The 24,281-nt window shown below is 44.4% G+C and overlaps 2 protein-coding genes across 2 annotated transcripts in view; one reads left to right on the top strand and one right to left on the bottom strand.

Annotated features, from left to right (window-relative positions):
- Nucleotides 1-24,281, top strand: part of LOC118569867 (endogenous retrovirus group K member 25 Env polyprotein-like) — a 73,766-nt gene that overhangs the window by 8,138 nt on the left and 41,347 nt on the right. The window lies entirely within an intron of this gene.
- On the bottom strand, nt 9,953-23,349 carry Ceacam1 (CEA cell adhesion molecule 1). The gene is given in 9 exon segments (XM_036168114.1): nt 9,953-10,072; nt 11,184-11,215; nt 11,813-11,865; nt 12,956-13,082; nt 17,591-17,866; nt 19,591-19,848; nt 20,323-20,601; nt 22,114-22,470; nt 23,286-23,349. Coding segments are annotated over 9 exon segments (1,566 nt in total).

Below are 24,281 nucleotides of genomic sequence, written 5' to 3'. Positions count from 1 at the left end.
CCACCTATCCTTCCCTCCCTTCCCCTCCCCCTTTTCTTCCTCCCCTCCTTCCCTATCTCCCTCTATTTCTCGCTCTCTTTCTCTTTCTTTTTTTTTTTTTTAAAATTGAGACAGGATCTCTCCTTGAAATTGGAACTTGCCAATTCTCCTAGACTGATTAGTCAGTGAGACACTGGAATTTGCCTGTCTCTACCTCTCCCAGTAGTGACATTACAGTCACAAACGTCCAGCTTTTTACATGAGAACAAACTTGGGTCCCCATGCTCGCATGGCGAGTAGTACTCACTCACTGAGCTATCACTGAACTCCTCTTTTTGTTTTTGTTAGGGCGATAGGAGTCAAACCTAAGCCTCGGGCTTGCTAAGTGAGCCCTCTGCTGCCAGGATGCCTTTCAACTTCTTACAACTTTAGTGTTTTAGGGGCTAGTTTAAATACTTGCTGCTAACAGTGTCTCCATCTTGCTTAGAGAGTGTATTTGTCATGTATTTTTACAGGCTAACAGGAAAGGAGCCCTTCCTGCCTTCCTTCATCTTTTTTTTCCTGGTGTGTGTGTGTGTGTCTGTGTGTGTGTGTGCGTATGTGTATGTGTGTGTGCACACGCGCGTATGTGTGTGTATGTGTGTGTGTATGTGTGTGTGTATGTGTGTGTCTGTGTATGTGTGTGTGTGTGTTTGTAGTGTTTGTGTTTGTATTGTGTGTGTGTGTGTATGTGTGTGTGTTTGTATTGTGTGTGTGTGTGTGTGTGTGTGTGTGTGTGTGTGTGTGTGTGTGTGTGTGTGTGTTTGTATTGTGTGTGTGTGTGTGTGTATGTGTGTGTGTTTGTATTGTGTGTGTGTGTGTGTGTGTATGTGTGTGTGTTTGTATTGTGTGTGTGTGTGTGTGTGTGTGTAGGTCAGAGATTGATCTGGGTGTCTTTCTACACCTTAATTTTTTTTTTAAAGATTTGTTTTTATTTTTATGTGCATGCATGTTTTCCCAGCAGGTATGCATGTGTATCATATGCATGTTTGATGCTTGTAGAGGTCAGAACAGGGCATCATATCCCTGAAACTGGAGTTATGATGGTTATGAGCCAGCATGTTGGGCTTGGGAGTCAAACCTGGGTCCTGTGCAAAGTAATAAGTGCTTTTCATCATGGAACCATCTCCCCAGCTCCTCTGCCTTATGTATTTTTGAGAGAGGGTCTTTCAGTGAACCCAGAGTGACTGTTTTAGTCACTGTCTGACCAGTGGGTCCCTCACATCTGCCTGGCTCTACCTCCCCTCCTCACCTGCCCAGGTTACAGGTGCATGGGGTCTGAACTCAGGACCTCATGCTTTCATGGCAGACACTTTACAGATCAAGCTGACTCTCTCAGAATTGAATGTTGTTACCCTAAAGAAATGCTAACTGTTTGAGAATATGAACATGTTTAATTTCATTTGAATATTGTATAATGTATCAAAACATAATATGGTACTCCATTAATCTGTACAATTTTATGTCTTTGTATCAATTAAAAATAAATTTCATTTAAAAGAGCCCATGAGTTTGGGAGGTGGCTGGGGGGATTATTTAATTATATTTTAGTTTTTAAAAGTTGCAAAAAATTCACATGAAAGATTTAATAAAGAAAGACAAATGTAATAAAAGTAAGCAACAAAATTTGCTGACACTTTGATTTTGTATTTCCTGAGCTCTGATGAGAATAAACTCAGTTGTTAGGATTAGGTTGTAACTCAGTGGTAGAGCACTAACCCATCATGTGTGAGGTCTTGTGTTCCAGCTCTAGCACTGTGAGTGGAACATGCACTCGTATGTATAGACTCTCTGATTCTTTTTTTTTTTTTTAGCTGAGGATCGAACCCAGGGCCTTGCGATTGCTAGGAAAGCACTCTACCACTGAGCAAAATCCCCAACCCAACTCTCTGCAGGTTATTTTGTTTGTTTTTGTTTTGAGACAGCATCTTGCCATGTAGCTCAGGCTGGCTTGGTGTTTACTATGTAGATCCAGATGGCCTGGCAGTATTGGTAATCCTCCTGCATCAGCCTCTCAAAAATTGGGATCACAGATGAATAATACTACACCCAGCTGTGTGTATGCTGACATGGCAAAAGGACAGAGTGGCGACTTCCTGTCTCATATTACGTCACTCAACTGTTTGGCTTCCTTGCCCTGTGTTTGTAGATCAGGACCTCGAAAGAGCTCCTTTAGAGCAAGGCTGTGCACGAGGTGCTGTCCTGCACAGAACCCTCAGCTGGCCCCTTTGCCCAAAAGTAGAATGTTGTGCAGATCCCACCTCATGTTCCTGATTACATCACCTGTGCCAATCAGGATTTGGAAGATGTATTTGGGGTTACAAATTAGTCCATTTTGATTACTCTAGAAGAGATTGTCTGCATGGATATAATTTAATGACATAAGCTCTCCTTTGCTTAAATGGAAGTGACCATAGGTCAAGCAAGACCTTGGATGGGTCTCTACCTGTCATCAGGGCAAAGTCAACCTCAATCTATCACTGCAAGGAACTGAACTGGTGAACTAACAAGTGTCATATAAGCATCTACACATGGTCACATAGTGCTTGCTATGTGGCTCAGTGGGTAGAGGTCAGCCTGGTATACCAGAGACCCTGAGTTGGATCCCCAGGACTATCTAAAATAAATGGTGGAAGCTGGATGATAAGGAATTCAGGCTATTCTAGTCTCTAAATAATAAAAGAAAACTTTGATCTAAATATGATAATTTATTACATAGCAATAGAATGTGAGTATTGATGTTTTGTATCTGAAAGATTGAATTAGGTACATATTTTATCAGTACAAATTGAGACAGGGGCTGGAGAGATGGCTTAGCCATTAAGTGTACAGGTACGAACTGCTCTTCTAGAGGACTCCAGTTTGGTTTCCAGGATCCATATGAAGTAGCTCACAACAGCCTATAACTCCAGATCCAAAAGGATGTGAGATTTCGGATCTCTGAAGGTGCCTGCACTCTCATGTACATACTCCCCACCTCTACCACATATATACACAAATAAAATAGAGATAGAGGACCATTGAGCCTGATGACCTGAGTGGATCCCTGGAGCCCACTTGCTGGAAGGAGAGTGCTGAGTCTCACAGCTGTTCTCTGACTTCCACATTAATGCTATGGCAATGCACCTCACAATGTAACTATATGCCTATAAAGAAAAAAATGAGATAAAATTAAAATCTATTGCTGTGAACCTGGGTCTTGGTACTGTGACTTTGTTTCTGTGGTTCTGGTCTTACTCTCAAGGCTTTGTCATGTCAAGCCTGTGTCCTGTCTCTGAGCTACTCTAGTCTGTGCAGGTGTTTTTTTTTTTTTTTTTTTTTTTTTTTTTTTTTTTTTTGTGGTAAGTGTCTTGCTATGTAGCCTAGGCTGGTCTCAAACTCATGCTCAAGTGATCCTCCTGCATTAGCCTCCTCACTAACTGGCAGGCACACACCACCATGTCAACTTACAACCAGGTAAATGTGTAGTTGCCACTTGAATTATGATGTGTGATTTGACTCCCAAATCTTTCTGAATACCCTTTGCAGTATATCCCACCTTCAAGTGTCAATTCTTTTTTTTTTTTTAAAGTAATAAACATTTTTATTGTGTGGGTGTTTTGTTTGCATGTTCTCTATGTGCACCACTTGAGTGCCTTGGTGCCCAAGGAAACTAGAAAAGGGTGTTGGATCCCCAGAATTGGAATTATAGATGGCTGTGAGCCACCATGTGGATGCTGGGAATGGAACATGGGTTCTCTGAAGACCTATCTCTCCAGCCCCCCAAAAGGTGAACTCCTAACACTATAAATTAGAATTGTCTACTCTTGGTAATTTAATGTGCTCTTTGTGTGTAGGGCTTGCTGTGCATGGTGCAATAGTGTTGAAATCCATCTTTTCTTAAAATATTTGTTTTAATTATGTTTAGTGTGTGTGTGTACATGTGTGCACACATACACAGAAGCCAGAAGAGGGTGTTTCATCCTCTGGTACTGGAGTCACAGGGGGTTGTGAACCACCCGACATGTGTGCTGGGAACCAAACTTGGTCTTTTGCTAGAGCAGCAAGTATTCTTAATTCCGGAGCCATCTCAGCACTTCCACATCTCCTGTTTCTTAATTCCGGAGCCATCTCAGCACTTCCACATCTCCTGTTTCTTAATTCTGGAGCCATCTCAACACTTCCACATCTCCTGTTTCTTAATTCTGGAGCCATCTCAGCACTTCCACATTTCCTGTTTCTTGAGATGGGATTTTAGGATGGCTTCGACCTTCTGGAATCAAGTGCTCAGGTGTGTGCTGCAGTACTCTGGATTGATACATTTTGTTTTACACAATTATCTCTTTAAAAGTAGATGAATATTTTATCCTGTGGAAACTGATGATCTGTTCAGTTTCTCTGATGGTGGATTTTATAAATAATTGTTTTTTTTTTTTAGGAATTATGATCCTATGTACATTCATGTACAGCTCTTTGTGTGTATGTTTGTTTTCTTTTTTCTTTTTTTTCTTTTTTTTTTTTTTTTGAGCTGAGGATCGAACCCACGGCCTTGCGGTTGCTAGGTAAGCACTCTACCACTGAGCTAAATCCCCAACCCGTATGTTTGTTTTCTTGATAACTATCTAGTGATGCAGTGAGATGCCTGGGTTGTAGAAGTGCTTATTTGACTTTCTGAGAAATTATCAAACTTTCCTCTAGAGTGGTTGTACCAGGTACATATTCATAGCACCGTGAGTGTTCTAGTCATTTCCATGTTCACAACACCTGGTATCATCAGTCTTTTCAAACATAGCTGTTTGTCAACAATTTCTTCCTGAGGACCTTTCTGTTGGCACCTTGTAGAAATAGCTCACTCACGTTATGCCCATCGCATTGCGTGCTCTTTCAGCCTCTAATCGTCTCCATCTTCTCTGTGCTTCAGGTCACTGTTTCCTGACCTGCAGGATGTGAGAATCACTTGGGAGTTTTCCAAAATACCCAAGCCCAAGTCTCTGTGAACATACTGCCTCTTCTTCCCCAGGAATGGAGTATAGGTTTATGCATGTTGAAATATTCCCACAATGATGTATAACCCTAACTCAAAGCCGTGGCCCAGCTGCTACCTACTCTAGCAGGTGGCCTCTATCTTGTCCACTGTCACGGTTTCTCTTCCTGTTGCCATGCTAACACAGAAAATTAACTTAAGGGTTTATTCAGGCTCACAGGTCAGGGGTCCAGACCCTTATGGTGGGAGTTAAGGTGACAGGAGTTTGAAGCACTGGGTCAAGTCACACCCACGTCAGGAAGCAGAGAGTGATGAATGCACGCTGTTCCTCAGCTCTGTCTCTCCACATACACAGTACACAGGGAATGGGCTCCTCACAAGTAGTTGATCTTCCCCCATCAATTCCTGTAGCCAAGACAATCCCTCCAGACATTCTTAAAGGTAGCCTTTTGAGATGATCTCACAGGTATGCCTGGAGGCTGTCTCCTAGGTTACTCTCGATTCTCTCAGGTGACAGTTAACACTCACCACCACAACTGCCCAAAATAGCATCGGGAGGTTTAAAGTTACCAGTGTTTGCATTCCCTTGCAGACCAACTCAATTAGAAGTTGTGAATGGGGCCCGAGCATGTCTAACAGATTTCTCAATGGTTCCATCATGTAGCCAGCCACATGTTCTGTTCTCCATTGGATTTCTCTGTAAACTCCTTCTTCAGTGCAGGGGATCAAACACAGAGCCTCACCCTCCTGGGCAAGTACTGTCACTGAGCTGTCCCTTCAGCCCTTATTTCTCTGTCTTCTTGAGGTATTTGTTCCTTTCAAATTTGGTGTTGTTCTTTTTTTCCTGTAACTTCTGTCTTAGGGATTTATGTTCCCCAGAGGAAGGGCCCCATCTGAGAAGATATAGAATTTCTGTACCTTTTATGAATATATAAATTGGTCACCAGGAAAACATTGTCAGCCATGCACAGTTGTGTTCTCCCTGAATCTAATGTCTGCACTTGCATGCTCTAGTGTCTGATCTGTGTAAAGTTGCTTTGGATGAAGGGTGACCACAGTGAAAGTAGTGGAGAAATCCTGCTGCTTAATATTCTTTTTTAGGTCTAACGTTGGGACTAAGAGTTATGTGTACATAAGGTAGAGGGACAGGCTGTGTAGGGAGACATAGCTAATGAGAATTGGGATTGGCAGAGAATGAGAACATGCTTGACATACAACATATGCATGGATAAAAAATTAAGAAATACATTAAGGGAGCCTTTGTGCTACTCATACATTTAATCTCAATCCTCAGGAGGCCCAGGCAGATAGCTCTTTGTGAGTTTAAGGCCAGCATGGTCTACATAGTGAATTCCAGGTCAGCCAGAGCTACATAGGGAGGTTTTGTTTTAAAAACAAGCAAACAAAAACCAACCAAACAAACAAACACATAAAATAAATGTAAAACCAAGAAATCAGTATGCTGAGGGTGATGAGCCTGTTTACATGAGTATTTATTTGGAGGTAGGTGTCATGAGTTCCAGGAAGAGGTAGGGGCTTGAGATGTACATGTAGGAGCCATCTGCAGAGGCCTTTGGAGCTGAACAAAGGGTGGGGAACACACAAAACTGACTGATCATGGTGCAATATGTTGGTGGTTGATGCAACAGGAATGACCCAGAAAGAAGAGTTGCCCGTGGTTATAGATGATGTAAAGCTGAAGTGTGTGGGTGACATTTGTTTGAATCCATCCCAGAAGTGACAGTGATTTCATGATGCTTCCACTGTCTTGGGTATGGAAATGAGATAGGGGAAGGGCAGGCTATACAAGCAATTCCATTGCTTGCAAGTGAGGAAAATGAGATGATAGGGTAACACTTAATGGAATTAATACATGGCTCTTATTCAGGTCACAGGTTTAAGAGGACAGACAGGACATTAGTAACAAGGAATGGACAGGTGGCTCGGGAGAGAGTTCAGTGTGAGGGACATGTGGGGATTTTTGTGAGCTGAAAGCTGCTTTGCTGCCTTTGAGTGTCTGGAGGCGCTTGGGTGGGAGGAGCTGTTTACTGTGATGGCGAGCACCAGAGAAGCCTTTACTCACTCCCCTAAACTCTCCCCTCCTAGAGAAGATAACCAGCTCTTTCCAGGCAGGTTAGGGCTCGGTTCTGTTGCTTGCACATATACTTTGTTAATAGATGTGCAAAGCATTTAGCTAACATTTGTAGATGACTACATTAGAGAGCTACTTAGTGGCAGGCTCCCTCTGGTCTCCCGATCTAGTAGTTGTTGCCTTCTCCCTGTAAGGAAGACATCGTCTAAATGTCTTCTAAAGTAGTGTTAGCAGGGATGTCTCTCCATGGTAGAGCACTTGCCTAGTGCATGCAAGACCCTGGCTTCCATCCTAAGCATTGCAAAACCAGAAACAAACAAACAGAAAGCCTCACAAAATATTAGGGATATATGATTTTTTTTTTATTATGAACGTAGGGTAAATTTATAAATAACTCAGATTTGGCTTTAGCCAGGAAAAATTAAATAACCCAAAAGAGTGTGGCTGAAGGAAAATATACACAGGCTATGTTTGGGTTGAAAATACCTAAAAGAAATCCCTGAGTAGGAGAAGTCAAAAACAATTGTCTCAGAAGGCCTGTTAGACATGGCATGAGTACAGACTTTTAATATCCAATAAAACCTTTGCTTAATGGGCACAGAGTGGGTGTGTCTCTGAACATTTGCCTTTCTTTCCCCTGTTGCTGGGACTCTTCCCTGGTGGGAAAGGTAGGTTTCAGAAGCTGCAGAAAGCCCAGGGCTTGGTAAGAGCAATATGCTAATAGCCCACATTCCCAGTGGAGCACCAGTGCTGAGCAAGCATTCTAGGCTGTAAACAATGTCTTCGACTTGAGTGGCTGTGCTCCTTCCTGTAAGGCCACATTTCACATGGACCAAACACACAGTAGCAGAGGCCAAGGTTTCCTGAGAGTGTAGGGCAGACAGGGAATGCACAGGTAACTGGACCTGGTGGCCTGTGCTATAATCTCAGTAGGTGGGAGGTTGTAGAAGGCATTGTTGTGAGGTCGAAGCCTGCGCAGGCTACATGCTAAAACTGTCTAAAAAAAAAAAAAGTCAGAAAAGACAAAGAAAGGGGAAACACTGCAGAAGGGTAGCTGGAGGCTGGTCCTAGATTTCCAGAAACTGAGTTAGGTCTCCTCCTGGTGGGAATGAGGAAAGCCTATTGTTTTATTTTTTGAAGCTGAGGACAGCTTTGTTAGAGTTTAAAAGAAAAACAAGGCCGACAAGCTGGAAATCTCAGTATCAGCCTGGAGGAGAGGGACATGAAGTAGAGGAGGAACGACCTTTGAGTCAGGCAAGAGGTCAACTGGCAGCCTGCACAGGTGGGGGCGGGAGTGCTTCCAGGGAAGAATGAGAAAGCCCAAAGTGTCAGGGAAAGATTGTCTAGGCTCTGGCCGGTCTCCAAAAGAAAAGATGAAAACATGGACAAAGGAAAAGTCAGGCTTTTCTGACTAATGCAGGAAAGTAGGCTTAGCCTGACATTCGGCCATGGCTCTGCAAGTGACTGCCTTGCTATTCATTTATTTATTTTTGGTTTGAACTCTTGATCAGAAGGGCTTGGCCAAGGGAGCCAGAGGCTTAGTGGCTTCTTGCCCCTAAGGCAGACATCACCTTACACAATGAGGTAAGTCAGCAGTTACAGAAATTCAAATAGTTGATTGTCTTAGAAAGAGGAAAGCCCCTATACCTCCAAATGTGACTTCTTTTAAAACAATTCCAATACTCCATGAAAGGAATCTCTCTGCTCCTTTTTAGATTTACAGAAGTCTGTCAGTTCAAAGCCCACCAGCCCTGCTTTTCTGGACACCTTCCTGGTAGATGTTAGAGATGTTGTCTTTACGTCTGCACTCTGCTTTGGCAATGACCTGTGGATGCTACCAAAGAGCTTTTATAGCTGCCTTGAGTGGGTTTTCTGGAAAAAGGCTCAGAGAGGGGCTCAGGTGTAAAGCCACAACGTACAGAGGCCCTGATGCCACATCTGGGCAGCGTGACAGTTGTCAGGTGTGTAGATTTCCCAGTGAACTCCTGGCTCCAGGTGGGATCTTCCTGTGTATGGTGGCTTTACATCAGGTTTTAAAGAGATGGGAATGGCCATTTCTTGCTTTTCTTTTGTTTTTTAGCATAAACACTTAGGTGACTTCCAAGGTTATAGGAATTCAAGTCAGACTCTGATAGGGCAGGACTTGGAGTTGGGGGAGGAACAAATGTGCTTTGAATAGGTCACTTTAAAACAAGCCATAGTTAGGAAAGGTAAGGAGTGGACAGTTTTGATGCCTTTCTCTCGGATAAATTTCAATTCCAAGAAAGGTTGGGTTTCCTGTAGGCTCCAGAACACACTTTTCCTTCTATGGGCAGTGAAGGAATGGCTTTAGCCTGGAGGTGTGTGTGTGTGTGTGTGTGTGTGTGTGTGTGTGTGTGTGTGTGTGTGTGTGTGTGTGTGTGTGTGTGTGTGTGTGTGCATGTGTGTGTGTGTGTGTCTGTGTGTGTGTGTGTGTGTGTGTGTGCATGTGTGTGTGTGTGTCTGTGTGTGTGCATGTGTGTGTGTGTGTCTGTCTGTGTCTGTGTCTGTGTGTGTCTGTGTGCATGTGTGTGTGTCTGTCTGTGTCTGTGTGTGTCTGTGTGCATGTGTGTGTGTGTGTGTGTCTGTCTGTGTGTGTGTGTGCATGTGTGTGTGTGTGTCTGTCTGTGTGTGTGTCTGTGTCTGTGTGTGTGTGCATGTGTGTGTGTGTGTGCATGTGTGTGTGTGTGTGTGTCTCTGTGTGTGTGTGTGTGTGTGTGTGCATGTGTGTGTGTGTATCTGTCTGTGTCTGTGTCTGTGTGTCTGTGTGTGTGTTCCCTCATGTCCAGGGTTTGGAGATCTCCTAGTGAAGGAGAGAATCTGGGAATGCATCCTTGGTGTAGCCAGCAGGATAGACTTGATCACCTCTTTTTCACTTCTGAATAAACTTCCTCTGTGGCTCTTGGAGATGGGTAGGCTGAAGTCGATGGTTTGGGTTGTTGGGCATTGAAGTCCAGGACGGAATATGCCACTTCATCCACCTGAAAGTGTGAGTGTTGATGAGTGACATCAGTCCCACAGGTCAGAGACTCACCTTGCTGGTGATCTGGCACCACTGTGCTGTGGCCTCTATGCACGGTGAGCTGTGGGAGAGGACTCCTGTCACTCACTGTCTGACAGCCTGATGTGTGATCACTAGAGGAGACAGTTGATATCATGGAACAGGGTGAGGCAGTAATGAGAACAGAGCTGGAATCAACAGAGACATCCAGATGGGCTACAGAACAGTGCTGAACAAAAGCCACATGTGTTGGAGGATTTGCACTGTCCTCTGGCTGCCACCACTCCTTGTAGGGAAGCGGCAGCAAAGTGTGTTGGGGAGGGTAGTTGTGAAGTAACTTAATTTGCCTGCTGCTTACAAGTGTGTTCAACCTGAGAGAGTTCACTGTGAAAGTGTCCTTGTGGTTCAAAGCACTCTTCAGTCTATGTGCATACTCTATTGAAAGGCTGCAATGATAAAATTGGTAAAATTATTATAAGATGAAGGAATAGATCTCAGACCCATTAGACTGGAACCCATCCTTTCATGGTCAGAGCAGGTTCAGATAGAAGGAGAATGCTGTCTTTGTGTGGGCAGTGCTGTGCACATGTTCACTTGTTTCATCCCTTTAGTCTCTTTTGGAGGTGGTCAGAATGCCCATTTCATAGGTGACAGGACCGGGGATCAAAGAGTTCAAGTTCCTTGTAAGAGCCACAGACTACTAGGAGTCATAGTCAGGAATTAAACACAGGGTGGAGATTATTCCAAACATACACTCTTTCATTAGACTCATGGGGTTCATCAACCAAGCTTCCTTTGCTGCAGCACAGAGAATGTAGACCCAAACTGAATTTCAGTTATGTCTCCAAGAATACCTCATTCTCTGCCTGGTGTGGCGGCATACTTTTGTCATCCCAGCACATTAGAGGCTAAGACAGGACGATGGTCACAAGTTCAAGGCCAGTGTAGGCTGCATAGTTCAAGGGTAGCTAAGGCTGCATGGTGAGACCCTCTCTCGACAAACAAGCACACAAAACAAAACAACACAGATACTCTACTTTCTTCAGAAACATTTCCATGAGTGAACAGCCAGTGAAAGCAGCAGAGCTTACCTTAGCAGGAGAGTTTTCAGAGGGGCCCAGATCTAGGGGAGTGAGAGAGAGTTATCAGTGCACAGAAGTACAAAGCTGACTTAAGGTTTTGTGACTTTTGGCAGGTGGTGGGGTTTTCATGGGAGAGGTGGCCGTGGTCAGTTCAGGAATTAGCTTCCCACAGAGGTTGCTCAGACCCACTGAGTTATTTAGTGTCAGAGGGTGAGTAGGATTTAGCCATCTGTTTCCTCAGTTCACACGAGGACCAGAATTGATTTTCAGCAGCATGTCCCAGTGGCAAGGAGGAACATAAGAGGCCACAGCACCCAGATATCCCATAAGACAAAGTCTCCCCAAGGGAGATGTCCACATCTATAACAGAGGCAGGAAGAAAGGGATCAGGATGATTCCTAGAATCATGGCTTCTTTAGGCCTGTCTAGCCTAGGTGGAATGAGCTTCTCCAGGGCTCTCTCAGGCAACTCCTCTGTAGCTAGGAAGGGTATGATTTATGGGAGCCTTAGTGATGGGAAGTGGAGATCCCTTCTGTAAAAAATTGAGAAAGGCAGGTGTGGTCTGTGAGCCCAGGATCCCTTGGCAGACCAGGAAATGTGGTAGAGCACCGATTCTGTCTGTGAGTGGCTTTACTTACTGTGGTTGGAGGCTGAGGGTTTGTGCTCTGTGAGATCACGCTGGTCAGTTCTCCTAAATAAATATCAGATGCTGTGACTACTATCCCCACACACAGGGCCTTCGCTCCTAGAGTTGGGGAGGATGCAGGGGCAGCTCATTCCTGGGCTCCTTGCTGTCAGTGATGCTCATCACACCATGCTTGGCACTGCCTTCCCTCCTGGGGCCTCATTCCTTAATCTAAGTGTGATTGATACCTGCTAGTGCTCATCCTTTGTCTTCGCTGGACTCCACATTTGCTCTACTTTGTCCCTGGTGCTGGGACCACACCCACGGTCGATGTTTTACTTCTGAGCTGTATCCCCAGTGCTGTAGCTCTCTTTGATGTTTCTGCACCTGTCCTACTTAATGCCTGTCCTGTTTTGTTTTCCATGGGTGGTTCTGGTTTTTTTTTTTTTTTTTCTACTCTTTTTCTTTCTTTTTTTTTTTTTTTGAGGGTGGTGATGGGTTTGGATTGGTTTGTTTGTTTGTTTGTTTACTTACCTTTCCTTCCTTCCTTCCTTCCTTCCTTCCTTCCTTCCTTCCTTCCTTCCTTCCTTCCTGTATGTTTTTCAGGATGGGCTTTCTCTGTGTAGCTCTGGGAACTCACTCTATAGACCAGGCTGGCCTGGAACTCACAGAGATCTGCCTATCTCTGCTTTTTGAGTGCTGGGATTAAAGGTGTGTGACACCACCATCTGGCTTTTTTTCCTACTCATTTCCTTGACCAAGAGGACTTTAATGCTTCTGTAGCTTGATCTTAGGGTCTCTTCTCCACTGCTGCCTCCCTGTCCCCCCTGCTGCTGCTTCGGCCAGCAGTTCATGCCACCTGCATCCTCTTGCTGCACCTTGGAGTCCCTCACTTCTCGGTCATCTTGGACCTGAGCTTCATGACGGGGGTGGGGGGGGGGGGGGATAGAGGGCATAATTGAATCTGTTCTCTAACTAGGTGGGAATGGAGCATGAAGACAGGGTGGCTGAGCTCACGGGGGTCAGTGTTGAGAAGCAGAGGTTTAGGGGAGGGGAGGAAGAGATTCAGCTCACATGCAAAGGGAGAGAAGTCCTTGCCCACTCCCAAGCACAACATTAAGACTTGGAGAACACAAAGGAGGAAAGACCACCCTACCTTCCAGTCTTCCTGAAATAAAGGAAATATGCTAGGGTTGCTATAAGAGTCATCCCGGCCACAGCTCCAACCACGATGCCGGCAATGGCACCTCTCGAGAGGCCAACAGTTCCTTGGTTTGGGTCAGCTGTCAGGGAAAGAAAAGACAAGAAAGAATAAAGTGAAAGTGTTTTCCGGTGGTGTATCTGTAACATGAAATGATTTCTAGTCACCCTTTTGGGGATGTATTTTCTGTGGGAAGACTGATCGGGTGAGATGAAGTGTGAGGATCTTAGCAAGTGACCTTTTCCCCTCGCTGTGTTTCTAGGTTAGTTCTCCCTTTTCCTTCCAATCTCCAGATTCCATCAATTTCATTGAGGCAATCATGTGAAGCTGTGGGAATATGAGACAGGGCACTTGCGATTTTGTGTGTTGAATATCCAGTGTTCCCATAGCTACATCTTTTCTCAGGTCTCAGTTGTGGCAGCCATGAATAAGTGGTCTCTTGTGGCTATGATCTAAGTGGCAGAAAGCTCAGGCTATTGACTCTCCTCTGTACCAGCTCCTCTGCAGAGACCATGTTTTCTGTAGTTGGGTAGGAAAACAAGGCCGACTCTGTAAGACCCCATTCCCCTCTGCTTGGTGACTGTGGGAAACTCAGCCTCGACCTTGCTGAAACTCTGTTGGAACTGCTCTGCAATCTAAGTCATGCCTCCCTCTGCCTCCACAGAGATCATATCTGCATGTGTCCTGAGGGCTATCTCAGGCTCACCATCACAAGTAAATCCCTCCACTAATACCTTGCTTGTCTTAGCCCATCATGTTCACCTCCTGCAGGATGAAAACTAGTAAATTACCAGGTGTAGAAGTTTTACATCAGACCCCCATTCCTTTTTTCTCTCCCACTTTCATTTAGTAGCCATGTTACAGTGGTTTCATCTTTTGGATAACATGTGTCTCCCCATGCCCCTTATGTACCAATGCCATCCTCACCTTTATACTCATTGTAACCACTTGAGACTCAACCATCCCCAGTCTGCTCAAGAGTGATTATTAATGCTAATGTTGGCCATTGTGGTATGGTATTTGCAATGTGGCTGGCCCTGTACTTGTATCTGGTTTCATCTATATGATGAGTCTGTCACATAAAAATTATTTCCATTCAGAAGATGAAAAACTGGAGCTTAAAGTGGTTTTCAAAAAGTACTTAAATATGTATGGTTAATCAGAGATAGACCTGGCTACTTGGCCTCAAGGCCAACACTGGTGGTAGGAATAATTGCAGCTAACATTTTTCTTCCTGTGTGTGTGGTATTTTGCCAAAAAAGGTTATTCGATTATTATATTAAGTCTTTAAAAACTACTATGAGGCAGATGAAGGATATGAAGTAACCTAGTATCCTAGCATCCTAGTATCAGAGGCTGAGGCAGGAGGATTGTGAATTTGAGACAAGTCTGGGTTATATAATGAGACCCTTGCCCCCTAAAAGTTCCCCCAAGCTAGTGGAAAGAGAAAACTAAAGATGAGAATGAAGATAAACAAAACAGAGACTAGAGAAACTGCAAAGAAAGCTGATGCACCTAAAGTTGGTTCTTCAAAAATGATTTACAACATTCGCAACTTTTCCCAGATTAACTTTGAAAAAAATAGAGATGGATATTAATATAATTTGAGACCTCGCCATCCATTCTCAAGAATATGAAGAATTTCAAGAGCATTCAGTAATTATATGCTAACTGTTGGGTGGCCTAGATGCAATGAACAAATTCCTACAAACCTGGAATCCCTAGAGATGGAATTGAGAAATAAACAAAATAGAATAGATGTATAACCAATAAGATTGAATTAACAAAAAATTGAAAAAATTTCATAGACTTTTATGATAGAAACATTGAAACATGATAGAAGTCCAGCTTAGTGTAACAAAGGCCATACATGGAAATCCACAGCCAACATCATATTCAGATGGGAGACTGACAGCTTTCTCTCTAAGATCAGGAAGAACACAGGATGCTGTTGTGACCACTTCTGTTCAAGAGACTCTTGGGAGTGCTACAGAGCCATTAGATAGACAATGAAATAAAAGGTGCCCAATTACAAGGTGGTAAAATGTATATATTTATATCTGTATATCTATCTGTAGATGACAGGAACTTGTTTATAGAAAATCCTTAACATTCTACAGAAAGTCCACAAAACCAAATGAGCAAAACAAGCAAAATTGTTGGCTTAGAAAATGAACATGTCCAAATGAGCTTTATTTCTGTTTATATTGACCATGAACAATTAGATTTCCTTTTTCTCTAACCATAGTGGAGCTTGAACCTAGGGCCTCAGGCATGTTAGGCAAGGGTTCAGCCCCAAGCAATAGTCCCAGCCTTAACAGTGAAAAATGGGAAAGGTAATTAAGAAAGTATTTATTTATGAAAGCACCAAAAGGAATAAAATAATTAAAATTAAGTCTACCAAGGAGATAAAAGATTTGCACTCAGCAAACTCCCAAATAAGAGATGATGTAAGAAGACAAGAAATGACAGCCATTTGGGTTGATGGGTTGGAAGACTTAATCTCATTATTACTGTTGTTCTGCAGTACTGGGATTGAACCCAGGGATTTGTGCATGGTGAGCAATGCACTACCACTGAGCTATACTCTAAGCTCTGCCTTTTAATTTTTATTTAGAAATAGGATGTCACTAAATTAATCAGGCTGGCCTGAATTGGCTGTGGTAGTCACTTTAAGAACTTTGATACTACCACATCAGCTTCTTTCAGATATGCACCAGCTTGCCTGAAAGACTTTTTTAAAAAAATAGATAACAATATCATCCAGGCTGTCCTGGAACTCACTATATAGACCAGGTTGGCTTCAAACTTCCAGAGATCCACCTGACTCTGCTCCTAAGAGCTGGGGTTAGAGGCAAGCACCACCATACCTAGCCTTAAAAGTATCTTGAAAAACAAGAATAAAATTGCAGGACATCCTACATGACTTTACAATTTTCATACAAAGCTGCAACAATCAAAATAGTCTACTACTTACATAAAGGCAGACATACAGATCAGTGAAATAGAATTAGAAAGCCCAGAACTGCTTATGCACACTGAACATGATTAAACTAAAGATTTGTTCATATAATAAATATGTGTGTTTATGTGGCACAGTTTTTCATGTATATTATAATGTGTGTCAGATCTGAGCAGTTGGCATAGCCACCATTTCATCTGTCACTTGTTATGTTTGTTAAAAACATTCATCTCTGCTTGCTCTTTTGAATTACTTGGTGTGAAACAGAATTGTCCTATTGAGTTACAGAATTTGGAAGGCATTCTTGCTGTCCATCTGACCCTCTGTGACTAGATGAGTTTAGATCAGGCTGCTAAGACTGCACAATGATGGACAAATTTAAACAAGGGATGTTGGGAAGATGTCATATCCAGATAAAAGAATGAAGTTAAGCCTTCACCTAACACCATATACAAATCAACTCTTCATGGATCAAAGACGTAAAATGGATCAGAGCTAAGAGTCATCAGACTTTTAGGAGATAGGGAGTTGTGAAATTGGGTTTCGCATGGTGTCTTTGTTATGATGCCAGATGCATCATATGGGCCTTTTGGGTGCTTATATGTCTCTGTATCACATGCATATTTGGACAGAAGTGGAATTCCTTGGAACTTAAGTTACTGACAGTAATAAGGTGCCAGGTGAGTGCTGGGAATTGAACCCCTGTCCTTTGGAAGAGCATCTAGGGCTCTTAACTATTGATTCGTGTGTGTACACACACACACACACACACACACACACACACACACACACACACTACTGCATACCACAGAAAACCAGTTATCAGATAAAAGAGTCTTGTGCAAGGTGGTCATGCTGCCAATGTCAGCATGAGGATAAGAAACTCAGTATATGGGCCACCAAGATGGCTCAGTTGGGTAGAGTGTCTGCTGTCCTTCCTCCCAGTACCTACCCCCAACTGCCACACAGAAATAAATGCACAATGTGGGCCAGTGAAATGGTTTAGCAGATAAAGGGCTTGCTCACCCACCTGAGTTTAATCCCTAGTCCCAGGAGAACTGGCTCCCACAAATTGTCCCCTGACCTTCACACATGGGTGTGGGACATGCATACAAAATGAATAAATATGCAAACCTAGTAAGAAACTCAATACAGGTCCTTTCTATCTATGAATTTTATATTTATGGATCAAACAAACCTTGGAAACAAACTACTTGGAAAAATATGTCTACAGTGAAAAATGTATTGTTTCCTCCTATCCTTGTCCCATACTCAAAACAATAAGACTAGTGTCTATGCAGTATTCATATTAGGTATTGGAAGTAATCTGAAGAAGATTTGAATGTATAGGAGGGTGTGTAGAGTAACATGAATATTTTACTGGTTTCTGAGGATTGACTGTGTGACTGACTCAGCCCCTAAACTCTTAGTCACTTTGCATTTTTATTTGCTATATTGATGTCTATTGTTGTCATGAGATAAACATACATCCATCCTCAAGCTGGCTGTATTTGTTTCCTGAACCATGTTTTTCTCCTTGTGACTTTTGCCTGTTCTGCACTCTGTTGATAAAGAAACCGCCCCCACCCCCAACACTACTGAGTAACAAGGGAACAGAGGTCACTCACGTATTATGTTCAGCTGGATGGGGTCACTCCTCATGGAACTGACTGGATTGGAAACCTCACATTGATACTCCCCGGAATCCTCTCTCCTGACAGGGTCTATATGGAGGGTGCTGTTGTTCTGGAACAGCTTCATCCTGTCTGTGATCCTCAGACTCTGGCCATTGAAGAGCCAACTGATGGAGATCCCAGTGTTGTTTGAGAAGCAGGTCAGGAACACAGAGTCCAATTCTTTGACTGTGCTGTTGATGACTTGGATGAAGGGCAGAGTCACTGGCTCTGTGGATAAACAGTGGAGGGGACCTGCTGAGAGTCCTTCACCCTCAGAGATTTCAGTCAGCTTAGATGTCCCATAGTATGAAGTGACCCTCTGCAAGATCACATTTGGGTTCAAGATATGGTTTGTAAGGAGAGAGCTGAATTTTCCTTACCCAGATCACCCACAGAGACTCTGACTCAGGGTATTTGTGAAGATTCCACACTGGGAGCCTCTTCAGCCAAAGTTTCCAGAAATCTCAAGGGATGGGGGGGATGAATTTCCCATTGATTTTTGTGCAAATTCTTGATTCCATTTTCTGTGAGTGTGAACCGTCTGGTCCCTCCATTACAAAATGCCTTCTGTTTCTTTTTCATTAAATAATTTGCCATGGGGTTAAGATGGCCCAGCTAATCTTAAAGGTGTTAAAACCTAGACCCCAGGACTTGGAGATATCCCAAACTAAAGAATTTCTGCTTAAAGATAAATGTTATTTCCTTCATCATGGATATGGATTAAAAACAACAGAGAAGAAGTGAATAGTCACAGTGTTGACCACAGCCTGCCACTCTAATCCTCAGTACTGATATTTTTTTTTGAGACAGTGTCTCACTCTGCAGTCCTGGGCAGTTTGGAACTTGCTATGCAGACGGGCTTTCTCTAAACTCAACCTGCCTCAGCCATCTGAGTGCTGAGTGCTAGGCCTAGAGGTCCGCCATCCTCGGATCTTACCGCAAATGTCCCTTGGCACTTCTCTTGTCCACTCTACTACCTGGAGTCTCAACAGAGGAGTCCCTGGTCTCCAAGTCAGTGTCCTTCACTGTTCTCAGAGATCACCTCAAGTTTTGGTGTCCAGACTTCACATAGGTAGATCTTCAGAACGAGGACACAGTTGAGAGTCAATTAACCTGAAGTTCACCTTTGTACTTTCCCATTCCTGACCTCAAGGACTCTGATGTACATCAGGGACATTTTATTTTATTTTTAAGGAAGGGTCTCACTTATAGCTTTGGCTGACCTGGAACTTCCTATGTAGACCAGGTTAGCCTCAAAGTCACACTATCTACCTGCCTCTCACTCCTTATTGCTGGCATCAAAGGTGTGTGCCACCACGCTCAGCCGACATTTGTTTTTTGAACCTTGAGAAGAGTAAGCAAAAGAACATCATCAACTGTCAGTGACATGGTTCACCCTGACTCACCCAGGCACCTTTTCCACCCACTCTTCCCATCCTACAGTGTCAATGCTGGGCAAGCCACCCATGAGACAGGAGCAGAGCTAGCTGGGAGCAGAGCTCTGAACCGCTGGTCCCTATCTGTGGGGAATTTTCTCCCCCAATTTGGAGAATAAGAATGTGAGCACAGTTGAGAGCCCTGGGTGTTCCTTCTAGATGATGGAGGTCATAAAAAGAAAATGGAGGTAGGGCACAGAAAGGCTTGTGTTAGGTACAGAAAGAAATCTTGACTTTAAGTATCTCCCTCCCCTGGGAAGTTCCTCAAACAACCTGAGGCTTTCCAAGGCTGGGAAAACCTCCTGCTCACATTCCAAGCTCTATCCCTATCAGCCAGGAGAATACAAAGAAGCAGGAGATGATTAGACAAAGGGATGGAACAGGAAGCTTGGGGGAGGATTGAGTTTTGTTTGTTCCCATAGACATGGACTGGAAATCAAAAGATTCTGCATCTTCTCAGAGGCAAGCCAAGACTCCACTCCAAACCTGGTGCTGATATTTCAGAGATCCATTTACTGAAGACTGTAATGTTCTTGACTGTGGTCTTACTGAGCCCAGTGACAGACTCATAGATAAGGCTGGTATATGATCCAATATTATTAGTATTGATGTTGGGAATAAAGAGCTCTTGGGAGGATGGCTGGAGCTCTCCATTGACAAACCACAAGAACTGTGCAGGTGGGTTAGCATCTGTGTGGATGAAGAGGCTGTGGTTTGTCCTTCAATGGAAATGAATATTTGAGGGGGGGGATATGATCGGGACATTTGGACCATCTGGAGCAAACAGAATAAAGTCACATGTGATGTCAGTAGAGGGAAGTGGAAATCCTGGTCTGTAGAAGACCATAGTATGTCTTTGAGCTGTGCTTTAACCTTAGTTGAGCAGGTCCTACCCAGAGCTGGGGTGGGGATTAGCAGAAGAGTACTCATTCAGCATGCACAAGCCCTGATCCATCTCAGGTACAACATACAATCATCCCCACTGCACACGCATGTGTGGATTGAGCCTGTGTCTGACATGTCCCCTGTCTTCATCACCCTGAGCCTCTCTAGGCTGGAGAAATTCCTCCAGTCCATTTTAGCTCAATGCTGGGCCTGGCTGCGTGTGCTGGGCTAGGCCAGGATGCCCTGGCCAGCCTAAGTATCTGTGTGGTGGGTCTGTGTCATGACCCCATGGGGACCGATTATCCTAGCTCTAGTCCTTTCTATTTAGGCACTTAGAGCCAGGATGAAACAGAAAATACTCACAGGTAATGTTCAGAGTGAATGGGTCACTTTGAGAGGTGCTCACTTGGTTCCAGGTTTCACACACATAGGGTCCGGTGTCAGTCCTCACAACACTGAGTAAAGTGAGAGTCCTGTTGTCCTCAGACAGCTTCAGCCTGTCCTCTTCTGAGAGGCTTTGGTCATTGATCCTCCACAGGTAGGCTGTATTCTGAGTCTCAGGATCACACATTAATGCTACTGAGTCCTCACCCTCTATAGGATTGGAATTGTTTGTTGTGATGTTGGGCTTGGGTAGCGGTGCTGTGTGGACAACAGAGAGATGATTGCCCTGTGTGGTAATTCTGATTCTTGCAAGGGCCTCTTTCAACCAGAGATAATCTCTTAACTCCCCAACAACCCAGGTCCTTAAAGAATCAAGCAGGAAGCAAATTACAGGCAGATGGAGCGGCTGAGTGCTTAGAGATAATGGGGCCTCCTGTGCTGTGTATGGGAAAAGCAAGGACTTTCTCATGAGTGAACTGAGCTGCAGTGTTTGGTGATGGTCAGACTCAAAATTTGGAATTGGAGTCCTCATTTTATCTCCTGGTCCTCACCGACCCATTGCTACCTTGAGACACCAGGTTTGAGTCCCTGCAGCTACACTGACTTCTTCTGCTTTGTGTAGACCACAACCCTCCCAGCCTTTGCTGTTCAGGGCTGTCCTACAGATAGTTATGATTAGTCTTCCCATTGAGCTTCCCTGAGAAACCCGACAGCCTGTCAGAGATCTCACACAGCTCAGGATCTGCCTGACATTTAGGTCATGCTGGGCCACAGTTGGGCCATTCTTGTCAGGTGTTTGATGTTGATTGACATGAATCTGGGAGTCCTGATTCCATGAAATGATCTAGAAGAGTGAAGGTACCTAGGACCATTTCCATGGTGGGGAGGCTGGAGATGTGGCTGTGAACAGGTAGCTTGTGCTATCCACAATTTGTGTGACCCTGACTCAGTGACTGTGTTTCCTGTCTCAGTTTCTCTGGACATAATAGGACACATGGTAAATGATCATTGCCATGCCTGCACGTTAACCTTAATTGTCAACAACAACCTTACCTTCTACCAAGCAGAGTCTATTACTATTTGCTTACAGGAAATAATCCCTGGGCAGGACCACTGGAGGGCAAGGATCTGCCATTTGTATACTTCTTCTTCTATCTCTTTAGGGCTCTTGACCTTACTGCAAGGTCTCAGAACCATAAGAACAGCTGTCTTATTCCCTTTTATATTTCTCTACATATACTGAACACACTGTGTCTCTGGAGTAGATATCCGGGTGACCTACCTCAGACATGGCTCTCAGAGTCTGACTGTCAACAGACTCCCAGTCTACAATCCATCATTGTCCCTTGTCAGCTCCAACATGAGATCAAATTCCAACCCAGTCTACAAGCTTCCCAGGATTCCTGGTCCAAGTCTGGAATGGAGTTCTGGAGCAACGCTATTGGGGGGTCATCTCTCTGTGAGACTCTCATGGTTTCCTCAGCCAGGCCCGGCCTGAGGGTCTTTCTCAAGGCCATGTTCATGAAGAGCATGTAAGACCCTGGGCAGAGTCTACCATGCCTGGGCTCAGTTCCCTCACCCCATCTTCTCTGAGGGTAGATTCAAGTAAGGCATCCTGATTTGTTTCTATTTTCTCCACTGTGTGTCCTTTACTAGATGTTTGTATCACAATGTGGGGACCATAACACAGAGTCATCCAGCCATGACAGTTCTACAGGTCAAGTAGGATTAGCTCCACCCAGGACCCAGAGGTTACAGAGAATTACTTACGGTGTACACGGAACTGCACGGATGCACTCTCATAATCAAAGTTTTCCATGATCATGTTTAGCATGTAGACTCCTGTGTCATTCTGAGTGATGTTCCGGAAGAGCAAGGACCCACTGGGGTGTATCATCTCTCTGCCGCTGTATGCAGGCCCTGTTTTATTTGTTCTAGTGGATATTACAAATCGTGCTATTTCATTATCAACCGCAATTTCTCCCTTGTACCAGTAGAAGGCTTGGACTTCTGCTGGCAGATTGTGGACAAGTAGAAGAACGCTCTTCCCTTCAGCTACATGGGGTGGGACTGCTTCAACGGTGACTCTGGCAGCGGTGGGACAGTTATAGCAGGTTAAAAGAGAGACTGAGGGGAATAGAGAAAAAAAAAATCTATCAAAATCAGGACCTTTGCATTTGGTAGAAATTTGAAATGTGAGTGTTTAAACTCTCAACATTGGTGTGTGTGTCCTGTTGAGGGAAGGTCAGCAGCATCACCCCGATTCATCAGTACCCCTGAATCTTTCCACTGTATGAAACTGGCTTGTCTGGTGTCTACACAGCTTACGCCTCACTGCCCTCAGATCCCTGATCATACTCAGAATCTATGGTGAGTGTAGGCATGTCTTGTCTAACCTCCTCCTCTAAAGACTCTGTGCCTTCATTTTCTGACCTTTCCCTGCTGTTTCTTCTGAAGTGCTTGTCAACCCTTGAGCCCACCTTCTAGATGTTCTTGCTGCTCTGTCTTCCTGCCCAGTAGTAGCAGGGCTTTGTGAGTTGGACTAATTTAATTCTGGTTTAAAGCCCACTGCCTAGAGCAGGCTCAGATACCTGTGAGCAAATGAGTGTCCCAGAGCCTGGGGTTTATTTGCAGATTTCTCAGGGTTCTATGTAATGAGGCTGTGGTTTATTCTCCCCAGTTTGAGATTGACTTGGAGAATCACCCAACAGAGGTGTGAATGTCAGTCTTCAGGATACAGTGGCCAGTGCTGATAAATCTACAGTGGGGAACAACTGAGTTTTTCTTCCCCACTTCCCATTTCCCATCCCATGTGAGCTTCCTGATGGTCTCAGGCTTCAAGTAGAGCCAGATGTCATTTCTCAGGCTCTTTTCCTCTCCCAGAAAACCCCATCCAGTCTCTGAGCTCCCCAACTCTCTACTTCTGAGGAATGTCTCCTCACCTGTGAGCAGGAGTCCCCTCCAGGAGACCTGTCCTTTGTGGAGAGGGGCTGAGGTGAGCTCCATAGTCTCTGCTGTGGGCTAGGCTCTTCCTCTGGAGAGGAGGTTTGTCTCTCAGGCTGCTGCCAAGCTGGACCCCTCTGGTGTCTGCTCTGCTTTTCTTCCCAGACCTCAGCCTCCTCCCCGAGGAGGGTCACATGGTCTGGGGGTGGAGTCTGTGTGTGTACATTGCTCTGTTCTTCTGTGAGTGCTGCCTCCCAACTTTCTATTCCTTTGTTGATCAGTGCTCTAGAATATAATTTGAGCCGAAAGGCTGTGAAGTCTTGTGTCCCGCAAGAACAGCAGCTCACCCAGGGTATTGTCCCTGAACTTCCTATAGCCAAGAGTGTATTTCCTTGTGACACAAAACCCCAGCAAAGCCCGGTTTGCCCTGTGATCTCAATGCTCAGGGAACGTGGGATTTACTCCAGACAGGGAGTGGAAGTCTTCTCTAGGGGCTGAAAAAGGTCTAGCTGATTGATACCTGGGAGTGCCCATACCTGTCATCAGTGGTGTCATTAGTTAGGTGTCTGACCCAGGGATACACGTTATCTCAGGGGTTCATATCCTAGTTTGCAGGAGGAGGTGACCTGTGTGTCCTAGAAAGAGGACAGTGTGCTCCAACTTCTTAGGGAGGGCACCAGGGAGACCCCTCCACCTCCATCCCCTGCTTCCTGTGCTGGCTGAATATGATTCAGGTCTCCCCATGCCCTCCCTGACATTTCTGGGATGCCTTTGTTCTCCTTGGTGACTGCCCTATGATATCCTTGTCCTCATGGATAATAAGAGGAGTGAGGGCATTTCATAGGGTCTCCTTGCGGAGTGGGGGTCTCAGAGACACAGGGAATGATTATGTGATGGAGCTCCAGGTCTGTTGGAACTGGGATGGAATCAAGGCTGCAAGATAAGTTCACATCTCAAGGAGTTTTCCCTGTTGATTATGTGGTTTATTGTTGCCC

The sequence above is a fragment of the Onychomys torridus genome, chromosome 1, assembly GCF_903995425.1.
Source record: "Onychomys torridus chromosome 1, mOncTor1.1, whole genome shotgun sequence".
NCBI lineage: Eukaryota > Metazoa > Chordata > Mammalia > Rodentia > Cricetidae > Onychomys > Onychomys torridus.
This window is presented reverse-complemented; position numbering and strand designations above follow the sequence as displayed.